Below are 18,680 nucleotides of genomic sequence, written 5' to 3' on the forward strand. Positions count from 1 at the left end.
AAAACCCCAAAATCCCAAAACCCTAAATCCCAAATCCCAAAATCCCAAATCCCAAAATCCCAAATCCCAAAATCCCTCATTTCCACCATCCCAAAATTCCCCAAACCCCCAAATTTTCTGATTTTTAAAAATTGATTTTTATTGATTTCGGAGTCGTTCCCTTTTCCAAAATCGCATTTCCCACCAACCCAAACCTCAAATCCTTAAATCCCAAAATCCCAAATCCCCAAATCCCATTTTCCCACAATCTCAGGATCCCAAAATTCCCCAAAATCCCAAAATCCTGCGATTTTTAAAAATTGATTTTTAGTGATTTCAGAGTCGTTTCCTTTTCCGAACTCGCATTTCCCACCAACAAAAACCCCAAAAACCCAAAACCCCAAAATCCCAAATCCCGAAATCCCATTTTCCCACAATCTCACGATCCCAAAATTCCCCAAAATCCCAAAACCCTGCAATTTTTAAAAATTGATTTTTATTGATCTCGGAGTCGTTCCCTTTCCCGAAATCCCATTTCCCACCAACAAAAACCCCAAAATCCCAAAACCCTAAAATCCCAAAAATCCCAAAATTCCCAAAATTTGGGATTTTTTTGTGGTTGCAGAGGCAGCAGAGTGGGAGCTGCAGGAGCTGCAGCGGCGCCGGGCGCTCCTGGCCGGGTTCTGCCGCCTCCTCCTGCAGGGGCTGCTCGAGCCCCGCGCCGGCGCCGACGTCTTCAAGCGCTACTGCAAGGTCGGGGCTGGGGGGAAAAATCGGGATTTTGGGGAAAAACGGGAGGAATGTGAATTTTTGGGGGTTGGGGGGGAAAATCTGAATTTTTGGGGGAAAAATCTGAATTTTGGGGGGTAAAATCTGAATTTTGGGGGGTAAAATCTGAATTTTTGGGGGGAAAAATCAGAATTTTTGGGGGGAAAAATGAAGAGGAAATGTGAATTTTAGGGGGGAAAATGTGAATTTTTTGGGGGGAAAAATCAGAATTTTTTTGGGGAAAACTCAGAATTTTGGTGGGATAAAATGGGGAGGAAATCTGAATTATTTGGGGTGAAAAATCTGAATTTTTGGGGAAAAAATCTGAATTTTGGGGGGGAAAATCTGAATTTTTGGGGGGAAAAAATCTGAATTTTGGAGGTGAAAAATCTGAATTTTGGAGGTGAAAAATCAGAATTTTGGGGGGAAAAATCAGAATTTTGAAGGTGAAAAATCTGAATTTTTGGGGCGAAAAAATGAGAATTTTGGGGGAAAGAAAAGCAGAATTTTGAAGGTGAAAAATCTGAATTTTGGGGGGAAGAATCTGAATTTTGGGGGGAAAATCAGAATTTTTTTGGGGGAAATATGAGTTTTGGGGAAACAAAAATCAGAATTTTGGGGGAAAAATTGAATTTTGGGGGAAAAATCAGAGTTTTGGGTGGAAAATCTGAATTTTGGGAAAATCAGGATTTTTGGGGGGAAAACTAGAATTTTTTTGGGGAAAAATCAGAATTTTGAGGGGAAAAAATCAGATTTTTTTTTGGAAAATGTGAAAATATGGGGGGAAAAAATCTGAATTTTGGGAGGAAAAAAACTAGAGTTTTTTGGGGGAAAAATCAGATTTTTTTTGGGGGAAAAAATCTGAATTTTGGAGGGAAAATCTGAATATTGAAGGTGAAAAATCTGAAGTTTGGTGGGGAGGAAATCTGAGTTTTGGGGGGAAAATTATCAGAAGTTTTGGGGGAAAAGCCTGAATTTTGGTGGGGGAAAAATCTGAATTTTGGAGGAAAAAAATTGAATTTTGGGGGGAAAAAAAATCAGAATTTTCAGGGGGAAAAATCTGAATTTCAGGGGAAGAAATGGGGGGAAAAATCAGAATTTTGGGGAGAAAATCCCATACTTTTGTGGGAATTGGAATTTGGGGAATTTGAGGATTTTGTGAATTTGTAAATTTTCTGAATTTTGTTTATTTTTTTGGGATTTTTTTTTGCCAATTCTATGGGGATTTCGGGGACTGTGGGAATTGTGGATTTTGTGAATTTTTGGGATTTTTTTTGTCAGTTTTACAGGGATTTGGGAACTGTGGGAATTGTGAATTGTGTAAATTCTGTTAATTTTATGAATTTTGTTGATTTTTTTGGATTTTTTTTGCCAGTTTTACGGGGATTTTGGGATTGTGGGAATTGTAAAATTTGTGGATTTTGTGAATTTTTGGTATTTTTTGCCAGTTTTACGCAGATTTCGGGGACTGTTGGAATTGGGAAATTTGTGAAATTTGTGAATTGTGTAAATTCTGTTAGTTTTATGAATTTTGTTGATTTTTTTGGAATTTTTTTTGCCAGTTTTACGGGGATTTGGGCGTTGTGGGAATTGTGAAATTTGTGAATTTTGTGAATTTTTGGTGGTTTTTTGTCAGTTTTATGGGGATTTGGGAACTGTGGGAATTGTGAAATTTGTGAATTTTGTGAATTTTATGGATTTTGTTGATTTTTTGGATTTTTTCTCCCAGTTTTACGAGGATTTCGGGGATCGTGATAATTTGGAATTTGTGAATTTTGTTGATTTTTTTTGGTATTTTTCTGCCAGTTTTACGGGTTTTTTTTGAACTGTGGGAATTGGGGAATTTAGGAATTTTGTGAATTTGTAAATTTTATGAATTTTGTTGATTTTTTTGGATTTTTTTTTGCCAGTTTTACGGGGATTTGGACATTGTGGGAATTGTGAATTTTGTGAATTTTTGGTATTTTTTACCAGTTTTACGGGTTTTTTTTTGAACTGTGGGAATTGGGGAATTTGGGAATTTTGTGAATTTTGTTAATTTTATGAATTTTGTTGATTTTTTGTTATTTTTTGTGTCAGTTTTACGGGGATTTCGGTGACATCATCCGCGAGACGCTGCGCGGGACCCGGAGCCGCGACCGCGCCGAGTGGGCCCGGACGGTTCTGCTGAGCCTGCAGCAGGTTTGGGATTTGGGGGAAATTCGGGGCAATTTGGGAAATTTGGGGGTTTAGGAGGTTGGGGAAATTTTTTTTAATTTTTTTGGAATTTTTTGGAATTTTTTTGGAATTTTTTTTGAATTTTTTTTGAATTTTTTTTGAATTTTTTTGGAATTTTTTTGGAATTTTGGGGGGATTTTTTGGGATTTTTTTTTTGGGGGGGTGTTTTTTAAGGGTTTTTTATGGTTCTTTAAGGAGTTTTTTAAGGTTTTTTGGGGGGTTTTTAAAGTTTTTTTAACGGGATTTTTAAGGCATTTTTTTAGGTTTTTTTAAGGGTTTGTTAGGGTTTTTTAAGGGGTTTTTTTAGGGTTTTGTAAAGTTTTTTAAAGGGTTTTTTAGGGGTTTTTGAAGGGGTTTTTTAGGGTTTTTTTAAGGGGTTTTTTAGGGGTTTTTTAAGGGTTTTTTTGGGGGGTTTAAGGGGTTTTTGAAGGTTTTTTTAGGGTTTTTTTTAAGGGATTTTTAAAGTTTTTTTAAAGGGGTTTTTAGGTTTTTTAAAGGTTTTTTTAAAGGGATTTTTACGGGATTTTTTAGGGTTTTTAAAGAGATTTTTGGGGGTTTTTTAAAGAGTTTTTTAGGGTTTTTGAAGGGGTTCTTTAGGGTTTTTAAGAGGGTTTTTTAAGGGTTTTTAAAGGGATTTTTTAGGGTTTTTGAAGGGATTTTTTTAAGGTTTTTTGAAGGCATTTTTAAGGTTTTTTAAAAGGGATTTTTAAGGGATTTTTTAGAGTTTTTTTAAGGGGCTTTTTAAGGGGTTTTTTAGGGGTTTTTAAGGGGTTTTTAACGGTTTTTGGAGGGATTTTTTGGGGTTTTTTAAAGGTTTTTTTGTAGGTTTTTAAAGGGTTTTGGAAGAGATTTTTTAGGATTTTTTTAAGTGTTTTTTATAGTTCCTGAAGGGTTTTTTCAAGGGGTTTTTTCGAGTTTTTTTTAGGGTTTTTGAAGGGATTTTTTAGGGTTACTTTAAGGGTGTTTTCAGGGTTATTTTAAGGTTATTTTTAGGGTTTTTAAAGGGGTTTTTAGGGTTTTTTTTAGAGATTTTTAGGGATTTTTTAAGGGCGTTTTTTGATTTTTGGGATTTTGGGGGTTTGTTTTTTTCAGGGGGTTTGGGGATTTTTGGGGAGCTGTTTTAGGGATTTTTTAGGGGCTTTTTTAGGGTTTTTTAGGTGGTTTCTAGCAAGTTATTTTAGGAGTTTTTTAAGGGTTTTTTTGAGAGGGGGTGGAGTTTTTTGGTTTTTTTTAGGGGATTTTGGGGGTGATTTTTTTGGGGGGGGGTCAGGATTTTTAAGGGGGTTTTTGGGTTTTTTTAGGGATTTTTGGGGGATTTTTAAGGATTGTTTTGGGGTTTTTTAGGGTTTTTTTGGGGCATTTTTAGGGGATTTTTAGGGGGGTGTTTTTAGCAGTTTTTAAGGGATTTTGGAAGCGTTTTTTAGACTTTTGGGAGGTTTTTTTAGAGGATTTTAGGGGATTTTTCAGGGTTTTTAAGAGACTTTTTTGGGGTTTTTTTTTTTAGGAATTCTGGGGGATTTTTGGCCATTCCATTTTTGGTGTTTTGCGTTTTTTCCTTTGGAAATTTTCCGAAAACTTTGGTTTTTCCCTCGGGATTTTTCCAAAAATCTCAGATTTTTTTTAATGAATTTCCCCCAGATCCTCTTTTTTACTTCTATGAATTTCCCCAAAATTTTTTCCCTTGTGTGTTTTCCCAATATTGTGGGATTTTTTTCCCTAAAATTTCAGCTTTTTGTTTTGGGATTTTTCTCAAAGTCTTGAATTTTTTAAAATTAATTTCCCCAAAATTCCCTTTTTTTCCCCTCATTTCCAGCTGTTCACGGAGCTGCTGCTGCAGGAGGGCCCAGCCCTGCGGGGGCTCCCGGAATTTGGGGAAATTTGGGATTTTTGGCCTTTTTTAGGGATTTTTTTTTTGGATATTTTGGATTTTTACCCTTTGGAATTTTCCCAAAATTTCAGTTTTTATTTTCAAGGTTTTTCCCAGAATTTCAGATTTTTTTCTTTTATGAATTTTCTTAAAATTCCTTTTATTTTACTTGTGAATTTTCCCAGAATTTTGGTGGTTTTTTTTTCCAGAATTTCAGATTTTTTATTTATTGATTTCCCCAAATTTCTCTTTTTTTCTTTTATTAGTTTTCCCATAATTCCCTTTTTTCTCTTGGGATTTTTCCCAAAATCTCAAATTTTTCTTTCATGAATTTTCCCAAAATTCAGTTTTTCTTCTTGTGAATTTTCCCAGAGTTTTGATTTTTTTCTTTATGATGTTTCCCAAAATTTTGGATTTTAAAAATTAATTTTCCCAAGATTCCATTTTTTTTTTTAATACATTTTCCCAAAATTCCATTTTTTCCCTTTTGAATTTTCCCAACATTTCAGAAATTCCCTTTTTTCCCCTGTGAATTTTCCCAAAATTGCTTTTTTTAAAAAAATTAGTTTTCCCAAAATTCCATTTTTTTCTTTAATGAATTTTCTCAATATTTCTTTTTTTTCTTTCATGAATTTTCCCAAAATTCTCTTTTTTTTCTTTTATGAATTTCCCAAAAATTCTCTTTTTTCTCTCGCGAATTTTCCCAAAATTGCAGATTTTTTTCCCAAAAATTTCAGGTATTTTTCCCTTGTGAATTTTCCCAAAATTTCAATTTTATTTCATTAATTTTCCCAAAATTTGTTTTTTTCCAGCTGTTCACGGAGCTGCTGCTGCAGGAGGGCCCAGCCCTGCGGGGGCTCCCGGAATTTGGGGAAATTCGGGATCTGGGGCGGCGCCTGGCGCTGTTCTTCAGCCTCCAGCACCCCAGGGGGAGGCAGGAACTGCTGCAGCTGCACAGGTTTGGGGGGAAAAAATAAAAATTTGGGTAAAAAAAAATAAAAAATGGGAGTTTGGGGGGAAAAATTGGAAAAAAAATGGAAAAAACCGGGAAAAAAACGGAAAAAAATTGAATTTTTGGGGAAAAAAATGGGAATTTTTAAGGAGAAAAAATGGGATAAAATTGAATAAAAAATGAGAATTTTGGGGGAAAAAATAATGGGAGTTTTGGGGGAAAAATTGAAAAAAAAAAGGAAAAAATTGACAATTTTGGGAAATAGAATGGAAAAAAAATGGGAATTTTGGGGCATCAGGAGCTGCTGCAGCTGCACAGGTTTGGGGAGAAAAAATTAAAATTTGGGCAAAAATGAATAAAAAATGGGAGTTTGGGGGAAAAAATTGGAAAAAAAACGGAAAAAAATGGGAAAAAAATGGGAAAAAAATTGAATTTTTGGGGAAAAAAATGGGAATTTTAAGGGGAAAAAATGGGAAAAAATTGAATAAAAAATGAGAATTTTGGGGGAAAAAATAATGGGAATTTTGGGGGAAAAATTGAAAAAAAATGGTAATTTTGGAAAATAAAATGGAAAAAAAAATGGGAATTTTGGGGCACCAGGAGCTGCTGCAGCTGCACAGGTTTGGAGTTAAAAAATAAAAATTTGGGCAAAAAGAAATAAAAAATGGGCAAAAAGAAAGAAAAAATGGGAATTTCTGGGGAAAAAAATGGAAAAAAATGGAGAAAAATTGAATTTTTGGGGAAAAAAATGAGAATTCTAAGGGGAAAAAATGGGAAAAAATTGAATAAAAAATGAGAATTTTGGGGGAAAAAATTGGAATTTTGGGGAGAAATTTTTAAAACTGGAAAAAGAATTGAAAAAAGGGAAAAAAGGGAATTTGAGGAGATTTGGGAGCTGGCGCTGTTCTTCAGCCTCCAGCACCCCAGGGGGAGGCAGGAGCTGCTGCAGCTGCACAGGTTTGGGGAGAAAAAATAAAAATTTGGGTAAAAAGGAATAAAAAATGGGCAAAAAGAAAGAAAAAATGGGAAATTCTGGGAAAAAAATTGGAAAAAAATGGAAAAAAAATTGGATTTTTGGGGAAAAAAATGGAAAAAAAATGGGAATTTTAAGGGGAAAAAATGGGAAAAAATTGAATAAAAAATGAGAATTTTGGGGGAAAAATTGGAATTTTGGGGAGAAATTGAAAAAAAAATGGAAAAAATTGGCAGTTTTGGGAAATAAAATGGAAAAAAAATGGGAATTTTGGGGCACCAGGAGCTGCTGCAGCTGCACAGGTTTGGGGAGAAAAAATAAAAAAATGGGAAAAAAGTAACAAAAAACAGGCAAAAAGAAAAAATGGGAATTTCTGGGGAAAAAATGGAAAAAAAATGGAAAAAAAATTGGATTTTTGGGAAAAAAAAGGGAATTTTAAGGGGAAAAAATGGGAAAAAAATTGAATAAAAAATGAGAATTTTGGGGAAAAAAATAATGGGAATTTTGGGGGAAAAATTGAAAAAGAAATGGAAAAAATTGACAATTTTGGGAAATGAAAAAAAATGGGAATTTTGGGAAATAAAATGGAAAAAAAAATAGGAATTTTGGGAAATAAAATGGAAAAAAAAAATGGGAATTTTGGGGCACCAGGAGCTGCTGCAGCTGCACAGGTTTGGGGAGAAAAAATAAAAAAATGGGAAAAAAGTAACAAAAAACAGGCAAAAAGAAAGAAAAAATGGGAATTTCTGGGGAAAAAATGGAAAAAAAATGGAAAAAATTGAATTTTTGGGGAAAAAAATGGGAATTTTAAGGGGAAAAAATGGGAAAAAATTGAATAAAAAATGAGAATTTTGGGGGAAAAATTGGAATTTTGGGGAGAAATTTTTAAAAATGGAAAAAGAATTGAAAAAAGGGAAAAAAGGGAATTTGAGGAGATTTGGGAGCTGGCGCTGTTCTTCAGCCTCCAACACCCCAGGGGGAGGCAGGAGCTGCTGCAGCTGCACAGGTTTGGGGAGAAAAAATCAAAATTTGGGCAAAAAGAAATAAAAAGTGGGAGTTTGGGGGAAAAATTGGGAAAAAAAACAGAAAAAAATGGAAAAAAAATTGAATTTTTGGGGAAAAAAATGAGAATTTTAAGGGGAAAAAATGGGAAAAAATGGAATAAAAAATGAGAATTTTGGGGGAAAAAATAATGGGAGTTTTGGGGGAAAAACTGAAAAAAAAAAAGGAAAAAATTGGCAATTTTGGGAAATAAAATGGAAAAAAAAATGGGAATTTTGGGGCACCAGGAGCTGCTGCAGCTGCACAGGTTTGGGGAGAAAAAATAAAAATTTGGGTAAAAAGGAATAAAAAATGGGCAAAAAGAAAGAAAAAATGGGAAATTCTGGGAAAGAAATGGGGAAAAAATGGAAAAAAATTGAATTTTTGGGGAAAAAAATGGGAATTTTAAGGGGAAAAAATGGGAAAAAATTGAATAAAAAATGAGAATTTTGGGGGAAAAAATAATGGGAATTTAGGGGAAAAAAAAGAATTTTGGGGAAAAAATTGGAAAAATAATGGTTATTTTGGGAAATAAAATGGAAAAAAAAAGGGAATTTTGGGGCACCAGGAGCTGCTGCAGCTGCACAGGTTTGGGGAGAAAAAATTTAAAAATGGGCAAAAAAAAATGGGGATAAAATGGAAAAAAATGGGAATTTGGGGGGGAAAAAAATGGGAATTTGGGGGAAAACTGTAAAAAATTGGAATTTTGGGAAATAAAATAGAAAAAAAAAGGGAATTCTGGGATGGATTTTGGTGATTTTGGGGACATTTTGTGGGAATTTTGGGATGGATTTTGGGGCTGATTTTGGTGATTTTGGGTGAATTTTGGGGTGGATTTTAGGGAGATTTTGGGTTGGATTTTGATGATTTTGGGGACGTTTTGTGGGGATTTTCGGATGGATTATGGGTGGAATTTGGGGGAATTTTGGGGCAGATTTTGGTGATTTTGGCTGGAATTTGTGGTTAATTTTGGGTGGATTTTGGTGATTTTGGGGACATTGTGGGGTGGATTTTGGGGACGTTTTGGACTGGATTTGGGGGAATTTGGGGGAATTTTGGGATGGATTTTGGAGATTCTGGGCTGGAATTTGAGATGGATTTGGGGCAGATTTTGGTGGTTTGGGGATGGATTTTGTGGGATATTTTGGGACAGATTTGGGGATGTTTTGGGGTGGATTCTGGAGATTCTGGGATGGATTTTGGTGATTTTGGGATGGATTTGGGGGGAATTTTGGGGACATTTTGGGGACATTTTGGGGTGGATTTTGAGTGGATTTTGGTGATTTTGGGATGGGTTTTGTGGGATTTTGGGATGGATTTTGATGATTTTGGGGCCGTTTTGTGGGAATTTTGGGATGGATTATGGGTGGAATTTGGAGGAATTTTGGGGCTGATTTTGGTGATTTTGGGCTGGAATTTGGGTGGATTTTGGGTAGATTTTGGGTCGAATTTGGGGACATTTTGTGGGGATTTTGGGGCAGATTTGGATGATTTTGGGCTGGATTTTGGTGATTTTGGGTGGAATTCGGGGAAATTTTAGGGCAGAGTTTGATGATTTTGGGCTGGATTTTGGGGACATTTGGGGATGGATTTAGTGTGAATTTTGGAGTGGATTTTGTGGGAATTTCGGGGCAGATTTTGGGGTGGATTTGGGTGATTCTGGGCTGGAATTTGGGTGGATTTTGGTGATTTTGGGGACATTTTGGGGGAATTTTGGGTGATTTTTGGGAACATTTGGGGCTGGATTTTAGGGTATATTTGAGTGATTTTGGGTGGATTTTGGGGGAATTTTGGGGTGGATTTTGAGAACATTTTGATGCAGATTTTGGTGATTTTGGGCTGAGTTTTGGGACAGATTTGGATGATTCTGGGCTGGATTTTGGATGGGTTTTGGTGATTTTGGGGAAATTTTGGGGTGGATTTTGGGGACATGTTGTGGGAATTTTGGGGTGGGTTTTGGTGAGTTTGGGCTGGAATTTGGGGGGAGTTTTGGCATGGATTTTGGTGATTTTGAGGACATTTTGTGGGGATTTTGGGTTGGATTTTGGGTGGAATTTGTGCAATTTTGGGGCAGATTTTGGAGGTTTTTGGGCTGGAATTTGGGATGGATTTTGGGTGGATTTCAGTGATTTTGGGCTGGGTTTTGGTGATTTTGGGGAGATTTTGGGGCAGATTTTAGGCTGAATTTTGGGGTTAATTTGGGGCAGATTTGGGTGGATTTTGGGTTGGAATTTACGAAAATTTTGGGCTGGATTTTGGTGATTTTGGGCTGGATTTTGAGGCGGATTTTGGCGTGGATTTTGGTGATTTTGGGGACATTTTGTGGGAATTTTAGGATGGATTTGGGGGGAATTTTGGGGCAGATTTTGGGTGGAATTTGGGGACATTTTGGGATGGGTTTTGGGCTGAATTTTGGGGCAGGATTTGGGTGATTCTGGGCTGGGATTTGGGGACATTTTGATGATTTTGGGTGGAATTTGTGGGAATTTTGGGTTGGATTTTGAGTGGATTTTGGGGCAGATTTTGGTGATTTTGGGCTGGAATTTGGGCACATTTTGTGGGAATTTCGGGATGGATTTTGGGTGGAATTTGGGGGAATTTTGGGGCAGATTTTGGTGATTTGGGGCTGGAATTTGTGGGAGTTTTGGGGACATTTTGGGCTGGATTTGGGTGATACTGGGCTGGATTTTGGGGACATTTTGTGGGAATTTTGGGATGGACTTTGGGGGAATTTTGGAACATATCTTGGGGACATTTTGGGCTGGATTTTGAGAATTTTGGGGCGGATTTGGGTGATTTTGGGCTGGAATTTGTGGGAATTTTGAGGACATTTTGGGCTGGATTTGGGTGATACTGGGCTGAATTTTGGGGCAGGTTTGGGTGATTTTGGGCTGGATTTTGGGTTGAATTTTGATGATTCTGATCCCCCCCCAGCCAGGGGATCCAGTTCTCTCTGCAGCCGCCCCCGGAGCCCCAAATCCCCGGAATCCCAGGGGGGCTCCCCCTGAACCTTCCCTTCCTGGAGGTGCTGAGCGAGTTCTCCCCGCGGTTACCGCGCCCTGACCGCAGCATAGTGTGAGATTTGGGGTGAAAGACGGAGATTTTGGGAAAATTCCAAATTTTGGGGTGAAAATCTGGGGTTTTGGGGATATTTTTTGGGTTTTTTTGGGATTTTTTTTGATTTTTTTTTTGATTTTTTTTTTATTTTTGGGGGATTTTGGGAGGTTCTCCCCGCGGTTACCGCGCCCTGACCGCGCCCTCGTGTGAGATTTGGGGGGAAAAACCGAGATTTTGGGAAAATTCCAAATTTTGGGGGGAATTTCTGGGGTTTTGGGGATTTTTTTGGGATTTTTTTGGGATTTTTTTGGACTTTTTTTAATTTTTTTTTTTATTTTTGGGGGATTTTGGGAGGTTCTCCCCGCGGTTACCGCGCCCTGACCGCGCCCTCGTGTGAGATTTGGGGTAAAAAATGAAGATTTTGGGAAAATTTTAAATTTTGGTGTGAAAATGTGGGGTTTTGGGGATTTTTTTTGGATTTTTTGGGGATTTTTTTGGGATTTTTTGGGGGATTTTGGGAGGTTCTCACCCTGGTTGCCGCGCCCTGACCGCGCCCTCGTGTGAGATTTGGGGGGAAAAACCGAGATTTTGGGAAAATTTAAAATTTTGGGGTGAAAATCTGGGGTTTTGGGGATTTTTTTGGGATTTTTGGGGGTTTTTTGGGATTTTTTGGGATTTTTTTGGGATTTATTTTGGGATTGTTTTTTTATTTTTGGGGGATTTTGGGAGGTTCTCACCCTGGTTACCACGCCCTGATCGCGCCCTCGTGTGAGATTTGGGGGGAAAAACGGAGATTTTGGGAAAATTTTAAATTTTGGTGTGAAAATGTGTGGTTTTGGGGATTTTTTTGGGATTTTTTTGGGATTTTTTTTGGATTTTTGGGGGGATTTTGGGGGATTTTGGGAGGTGCTGCTGCATTCTGACCGAGCCCTCGTGTGAGATTTGGGGTGAAAAACGGAGATTTGGGGAAAATTCCAAATTTTGGGGTGAAATTTTGGGGTTTTGGGGATTTTTTGGGTTTTTTTGGGATTTTTTTGGATTTTTTTTGGGGATTTTTTTTTATTTTTGGGGGATTTTGGGAGGTTCTCTCCGCGGTTACCGCGCCCTGACCGCGCCCTCGTGTGAGATTTGGGGTAAAAAATGAAGATTTTGGGAAAATTTTAAATTTTGGTGTGAAAATGTGGGGTTTTGGGGATTTTTTTTGGATTTTTTGGGGATTTTTTTGGGATTTTTTGGGGGATTTTGGGAGGTTCTCACCCTGGTTGCCGCGCCCTGACCGCGCCCTCGTGTGAGATTTGGGGGGAAAAACCGAGATTTTGGGAAAATTTAAAATTTTGGGGTGAAAATCTGGGGTTTTGGGGATTTTTTTGGGATTTTTTTTGGGTTTTTTGGGATTTTTTGGGATTTTTTTGGGATTTATTTTGGGATTGTTTTTTTATTTTTGGGGGATTTTGGGAGGTTCTCACCCTGGTTACCACGCCCTGATCGTGCCCTGGTGTGAGATTTGGGGGGAGAAACCGAGATTTTGGGAAAATTCCAGATTTTGGGGTGAAATTTTGGGGTTTTGGGAATTTTTTGGGATTTTTTGGGATTTTTTGGGATTTTTTGGGGATTTTTGGGGGATTTTGGGAGGTTCTCCCCGCGGTTATCGCGCCCTGACCGCGCCCTGGTGTGAGATTTGGGGTAAAAAATGAAGATTTTGGGAAAATTTTAAATTTTGGTGTGAAAATCTGGGCTTTTGGGATTTTTTTTGGGATTTTTTTGGGGATTTTTGTGGATTTTTTTGGGATTTTTTGGGGGTTTTTGGGGGATTTTGGGAGGTGCTGCTGCATTCTGACCAAACCCTCGTGTGAGATTTGGGGGGAAAAACGGAGATTTTGGGAAAATTCCAAATTTTGGGGTGAAAATCTGGGGTTTTGGGGATTTTTTTTGATTTTTTGGGGATTTTTTGGGATTTATTTTGGGATTTTTTTTGCATTTTTGGGGGATTTTGGGAGGTTCTCCCCGCGGTTACCGCGCCCTGACCGCGCCCTCATGTGAGATTTGGGGTAAAAAACGGAGATTTGGGGAAAATTAGGATTTTTGGGGGGGATTTGGGGTGAAAACTTGGGATTTTGGGGATTTTTTGGGATTTTGGGGGATTTTTGGGGGATTTTGGGGTGGATTTGTTGGTTTTGTGGTGGATTTTGGGGTTGATTTTTGGGTTGGTTTTGGGGTGAATTTTTTGGTTTTAGGTCAATTTTGGGGCTGATTTTGGGTTTTTTGTGCTGATTTTGGTGGCATTTTGGGGTGAATTTTGGGGGTTTCGGGGCAGATTTTGGGGCTGATTTTGGGGTGAATTTTGTGGTTTTTGGGGTAGATTTTGATGCAATTTTTGTGTCATTTTGGGGCTAATTTGGGGATTTTGGGGCAATTTTGGGAGTTTTTGGGGTTGATTTGGAGCTGATTTTGGGGCTGATTTTGGTGGTTTTGGGGTGAATTTTATGGTTTTTGGTCTGGATTTTGATGACATTTTGGTGTCATTTTGGGGTGAATTTTGGGCTGATTTTGGGGTTTTTGTGCCAATTTTGGTGTCATTTTGGGGCTGATTTTGGGGTGAATTTGGGGTTTTTGGGGTGGATTTTGGTGTCATTTTGGGGTCATTTTGGGGTGAATTTTGGTTTTTTTGGGGCCAATTTTGGTGTCATTTTGGGGCTGATTTTGGGGTGAATTTTGGGTTTTTTTGGGCTGAATTTTGGTGTCATTTTGAGGTGATTCTGGGACAAATTTTGTGTTTTTTGTGCAGATTTTGGGATGAATTTTGGTTTTTTCATTCCCAGCCTCTCCCTGCTGGAGCGCTCGTGCCGGGAGCGGGGGCTGGGCCCCGATTTTGGGGCGGATTTGGGGGATTTTGGGGCTCCCCTGCTCTGCTATCGCCGCTCCCTGAGCGCCCCCGAGACCCCCCCGGGACCCCCCCGGGCCAAGAGACCCCGGAGCTCCGGTGAGAGAGACCCAAATTCGGGGCCAGAAATGGAAAATTTGGGCAAATCCCAAAATTCAGGGGGGTGGGGGAGCGGAAGGTGGAGTTTAGGGGGGAAAAATGGGAATTTTGGGGGAAAAAAAGTGAATTTTCGGGGTTGAAAAATGTGGATTTTAAGGGAAAAAATGTGAATTTTAGGGGGTAAAATGTGGATTTTGGGGGGAAAAAATGTGAAATTTTGAGAGAAAAATGTTAATTTTGGGGGGTAAAAATGGGAATTTGGGGGTGGAAAAGAAGTGAATATTTGAGGGAAAAAATGTGGATATTAAGGGAAAAAATGTGAATTTTTGAGGGAAAAATGTGGATTTTGGGGGGGAAAATGTGGATTTTGAGGGTGGAAATCTGAATTTTAAAGGCAAAAAAAATCAGAGTTTGGGGATGCAAAAAAACCTGAATTTTTGAGGGAAAAAATGTGGATTTTGGGGGCAAAAATTGTGCATTTTGAGGGGTAAAAATGTGAATTTTGGGGGGAAAATGAGAATTTTGGGGGGGTAAAAATAGGAATTTGGGGGTGAAAAAAAAGTGAATTTTTGAGGGAAAAATGTGGATATTAAGGGAAAAAATGTGAATTTTGGGGGGAAAATGTGAATTTTGGGGGGGATGTGAATTTTAAGGGAAGAAAATGTGAATTTTAAGGGGAAAAAATCAGAATTCAAGGGTGGAAAAAAAGTGAATTTTTGAGGGAAAAAATGGGAATTTTGGGGGAAAAATGTGGATTTTAAGGGAAAAGAAAAAGGATTTTAAGGGAAAAAACATGAATTTTGGGGGGGGAAGTCTGAATTTTGGGGGGGAAAAATCTGAATTTTAAAGGGGAAAAAAATCAGAATTTGGAAGTGAAAAAAAAGTGAATATTTGAGGGAAAAAAATGTGAATTTTGGGGTGAAAAATCTTGAATTTGGGGGTGGGAAAAAGGTGAATTTTGTGTTAAAAACCCCAAATTTTTTGTTCAAAACCCCAGAATTTTTTTTTTGTTGTATTTTTTTTTTTAAATCCCAATTTTAATAAAATTTCCCCCAAATTTCTCAGCCCCCCCAGCTCCAGCCCCTGGGCCCCCAACCCCGATTTGACCTCGACTCTGCTCAGGGGGGGACCCCAAAATCGGGGCCCCTCCCCCCACCTGCTCAGGTGAGACCGCTCCCCCACCCCCCCAAAAAAAAAAAAAAATCCAAATTTTGGGGGGGATTCTCCTGAAAAATCCAAATTTTGAGGGAATTTTCCTTTAAAAAACCCAAATTTTGGGGCATTTTCCTTAAAAAAATCCAAATTTTAGGGGAATTTTCCTTAAAAAAATCCAAATTTCGGAGGCATTTTCTTTAAAAAAATCCAGATTTTTGGGGGATTTCGCTTAAAAATACGGAATTTTGGGGGGATTCCCTTGGATATGAAAAAAATCTGGGGAATTTTCTTGAAAAATCCAAAATTTGGGGGATTACTCCTAAAAAAATCCAAAATTTGGGGGGGAATTCTCCTAAAAAATCAAAAATTTGGGGGGATTCCCTTAAAAAATTCCAAATTTTGGATTGGAATTCTCCTTAAAAAATCCAGTTTTGGGGGAATTTTGCTTTAGAAATCTCAAATTTTGGGAGGAATTTCTCTGAAAATCATAAAAATTTGGGGAATTTTCCTGAAAATCCCAAATTTTGGGGGGGATTCTCCAGAAAATCCCAAATTTTGGGGGAATTTTCCTTTAAAAAATCCAAATTTTTGTGGGATTTGTCTTAAAAAATTCCAAATTTTGGGGGGGGAGTCCCTTGAAAATCAAAAAAATTTGGGGAATTTTCCTAAAAATCAAAAATTTGGGTTTTTTTTCCACCCACAGCAGCGAATCCAGGAGGAGCTGGGGGACCCGGTGAGGGAATTTGGGGAATTTTTGGGGTGGAAATTTGGGATTTTTGGGGAAAATTTTAGATTTTTGGGGTGAAAATTTGGGATTTTGGGGTGGAAATTTGGGATTTTTGGGGGAATTTGGGGATTTTTTGGGGTAAATTTGGGATTTTTGGGGTGAAATTTGGGATTTTGGGGGAAAAAATTTGGATTTTGGGGAGGATTTTGGGATTTTGGGGGGAAAATTTGGGATTTTTTGGTGGAATTTTGGGGGAAATTGGGGATTTAGGGGGAAAATTTGGGATTTTTAGGGGATTTTTGGGGTAATATTTGGGAAAAAATTGGGGAAAATTCAGATTTTTGGGGGGATTTTGGGAGATTTTGGGGAAAAATTGGGATTTTGGGGGGAATTTTGGGGGAAATTCAGAATTTTCTGGGAATTTTGGGAGATTTTGGAGGGTTTTGGGATTTTTGGGAGGAATTTTGGGGGAATTCGGTGAATTTTGGGAAATTTGGGAGAAAATTTGGAATTTTGGGACATTTTTAGGAGGAATTTTGGGAGATTTTGAAAGAATTTTTGGGGGAAATTTTGCATTTTTGGGGTTTTTTTATGAATTTGGGGAAATTTTGGATTTTGGGAGGAATTGTGGGATTTTTTGGGGGTTAAATTTGGGGATTTTTTTGAGGGGAGGGGTCCTGGGCTGAATTTTGGGTGGAATTTGGAGAATTTTGGGGAATTTTGGGGTTTTTTTCCTCCCCCCAGGCTGAGCCTGATGGAGGAAGAGGAGGAGGAAGAGGAAGAGGAGGAGACCCCAAAATCTCCCACGGTGAGACCCCAAAAAAACCCCAAAAAATCTCAGAATTTGAGGGAAAAAAATCCTAAAAAATTTGGAGGAAAACCACAAAATTTGCTTTAAAAAAACCCCAACATTTTGGGAAAAAAAAACCAAAATTGGGGAAAAAAATCCCCCAAATCCCAAAACTTGGGGCGGGGAAAAAAAAAAAAATTTGGAGTCATAAAACCAAATTTTTTTGAAAAAAAACCCAAATCTTTAAAATTTGGGAAAAATCCCCAAAAACTGGGGACAAAAACTCTTAAAATTGGGGGCAAAAAATACAAATTTCTTGAGATTTGGGGGAAAAAAGTCAAAAAATCCCCAAATTTGGGGGAATAACCTAAAGGCCCTAAAATTTTGGGGGAAAAAAAATCTAAAATCCCCAAAATTGGATTGCAAAAAAAATCCCAAAACCCAAAAAAAATTTGGGAAAAAACCCAAGGCCCCCCAAACTTGAGGAAAAAAACCCAAAAAACCAAAAAACAAAAAATTGGAGGTAAAAAAACCAAAATTGGTTAAAAAACCCCAAAAATTTGGGAAAAAAATCCCAAAAATTGGGGAAAAAATTAGAATTTTTTTGGGAAATGAAACCCCAAGTGTCCTAAAATTTTGGGAAAAAAAAAAAATCCCAAAATTTTGGGAATTTCCCTTCAAAAAAAATAAAATTTTGGGACCTCCCCAGACCCCCCTGGAGCAACCCCTGGACCTTTTTGACTCCTCCAGCCTCGATTTCCAGGTGGGAATTTGGGGAAATTTTGGGGAATTTTTGGAATTTTTTGGGGGGAAATTTTGGGGATTTTGAGGAATGTTTGGGGAAATTTTTGTGGGATTTTTTGGAAAGTTTTTTTTAATTTTGGGGGAGATTTTGGGGGAATTTTGGGGAGTTTTTTTGGAATTTTAGGGGAAATTTTTGGGATTTCTTGGGGAACTTTTGGGGGGAAATTTTGGGGAATTTTGGGAGTTATTTAGGAATTTTGGGGAACTTTGGGGGGAAATTTTTTGGGAAATTCTGGGAGAATTTGGGGAATGTTTTGGAATTTTTGGGGAAATTTTGGGGGGGAATTTTGGGGAAATGTTGGGGAATTTTTGGAGAATTTTTTGGGAATTTTTTTTAATTTTTGGGGGAATTATGTGGGAATTTTGTGGGGACTTTTGCGAATTTTTTGGGGGAATTTTTGCGGAAATTTTGGGGGAATTTTTGAGGTTTTCTCAAAAATTTTAACTCCAAAATTTGGGTCCTCCCTTGTTAAAAATAAACATTTTTAGGGAGAATTTTTTGGGAAGATCCCAAAATAATTTTGGGTTTTTGCTTCTCTTTTCTCTTTCCAGACTTAAAGACAAAAATTCGATTTTTTTCTCATTTTTTGGGGTTTTCACCCCAACATCTGGAACCTTTGCAGTTTAAAAATTCAGATTTTTGGGGGGAATTTGTGGGATTTATCCCAAATATTTTTGGTTCTTCTCCCTTTATTTAAATCCAAGTTTTTGGAGAATTGAATCTTTAAATTCCCATCCAATTTTTCCCTTTTTTTGATGTTTTTACACCAAAATTTGGGCTCTTTCCAGTTTAAAATTCAGTATTTTGAGGGTTTTTGGGGGGGAATTTTTGGGATTTATCTGAAGTATTTTGTGGTTCTCTTCCCTTTATTTAAATCCAGATTTTTTGGGAACTAAATCTTAAAATTCTCACCCAGTTTTTTGCCATTTTTTAATGTTTTCACCCCAAAATTTGGTTCCTTTCCAGTTAAAAAAAATTCAGATTTTTGCTGTTTTGGGGGGGAATTTTTGGGATTTATCCCAAATATTTTGGGGTTCTCTCCTCTTTATTTAAATCCAAATTTTTGAGAATTAAATCTTTAAATTCCCACCCAGTTTTTCTCTGTTTTTTGCTGGTTTTACCCCAAAATTCCTGGTTTTCACCCTTTTTTTTCTCTGTAATCTGTGGTTTTTAACCCAATAAAAATTCTATATATTCCATCGTTTCTGAGTCTTGTTTATTGGGAATTTTGTGGTAATTTCTTTGGGGAAGTTCTCGGGATTTGAGGAATTGTGGATTGTTTTGGGATTTTTTAAAATTTTTTGGAATTTTTTAGTGTTTAGTAAGGATTTATATAAGGAAAAATCCCCCAAAAGTTTAAGAAAAAATC

The 18,680-nt window shown here is 37.5% G+C and overlaps 1 protein-coding gene across 1 annotated transcript in view; it reads left to right on the top strand.

Annotated features, from left to right (window-relative positions):
• Nucleotides 1-15,723, top strand: part of LOC117009887 (cohesin subunit SA-3-like) — a 71,383-nt gene extending 55,660 nt beyond the window's left edge. Inside the window, exons 24-32 of the mRNA XM_033084240.1 lie at nucleotides 610-732; nucleotides 2,827-2,928; nucleotides 4,778-4,850; nucleotides 5,678-5,789; nucleotides 7,670-7,762; nucleotides 10,732-10,872; nucleotides 13,674-13,834; nucleotides 14,900-14,998; nucleotides 15,693-15,723. Of these exons, the coding sequence (XP_032940131.1) occupies nucleotides 610-732; nucleotides 2,827-2,928; nucleotides 4,778-4,850; nucleotides 5,678-5,789; nucleotides 7,670-7,762; nucleotides 10,732-10,872; nucleotides 13,674-13,834; nucleotides 14,900-14,940 (846 nt within the window). The 3' untranslated portion in view covers nucleotides 14,941-14,998; nucleotides 15,693-15,723. The remainder of the gene's footprint in view (nucleotides 1-609; nucleotides 733-2,826; nucleotides 2,929-4,777; nucleotides 4,851-5,677; nucleotides 5,790-7,669; nucleotides 7,763-10,731; nucleotides 10,873-13,673; nucleotides 13,835-14,899; nucleotides 14,999-15,692) is intronic.
• Nucleotides 15,724-18,680: the final 2,957 nt, after the last annotated feature.

Source organism: Catharus ustulatus, chromosome 37 (assembly GCF_009819885.2).
Source record: "Catharus ustulatus isolate bCatUst1 chromosome 37, bCatUst1.pri.v2, whole genome shotgun sequence".
In the NCBI taxonomy this organism is placed as follows: Eukaryota; Metazoa; Chordata; class Aves; order Passeriformes; family Turdidae; genus Catharus; species Catharus ustulatus.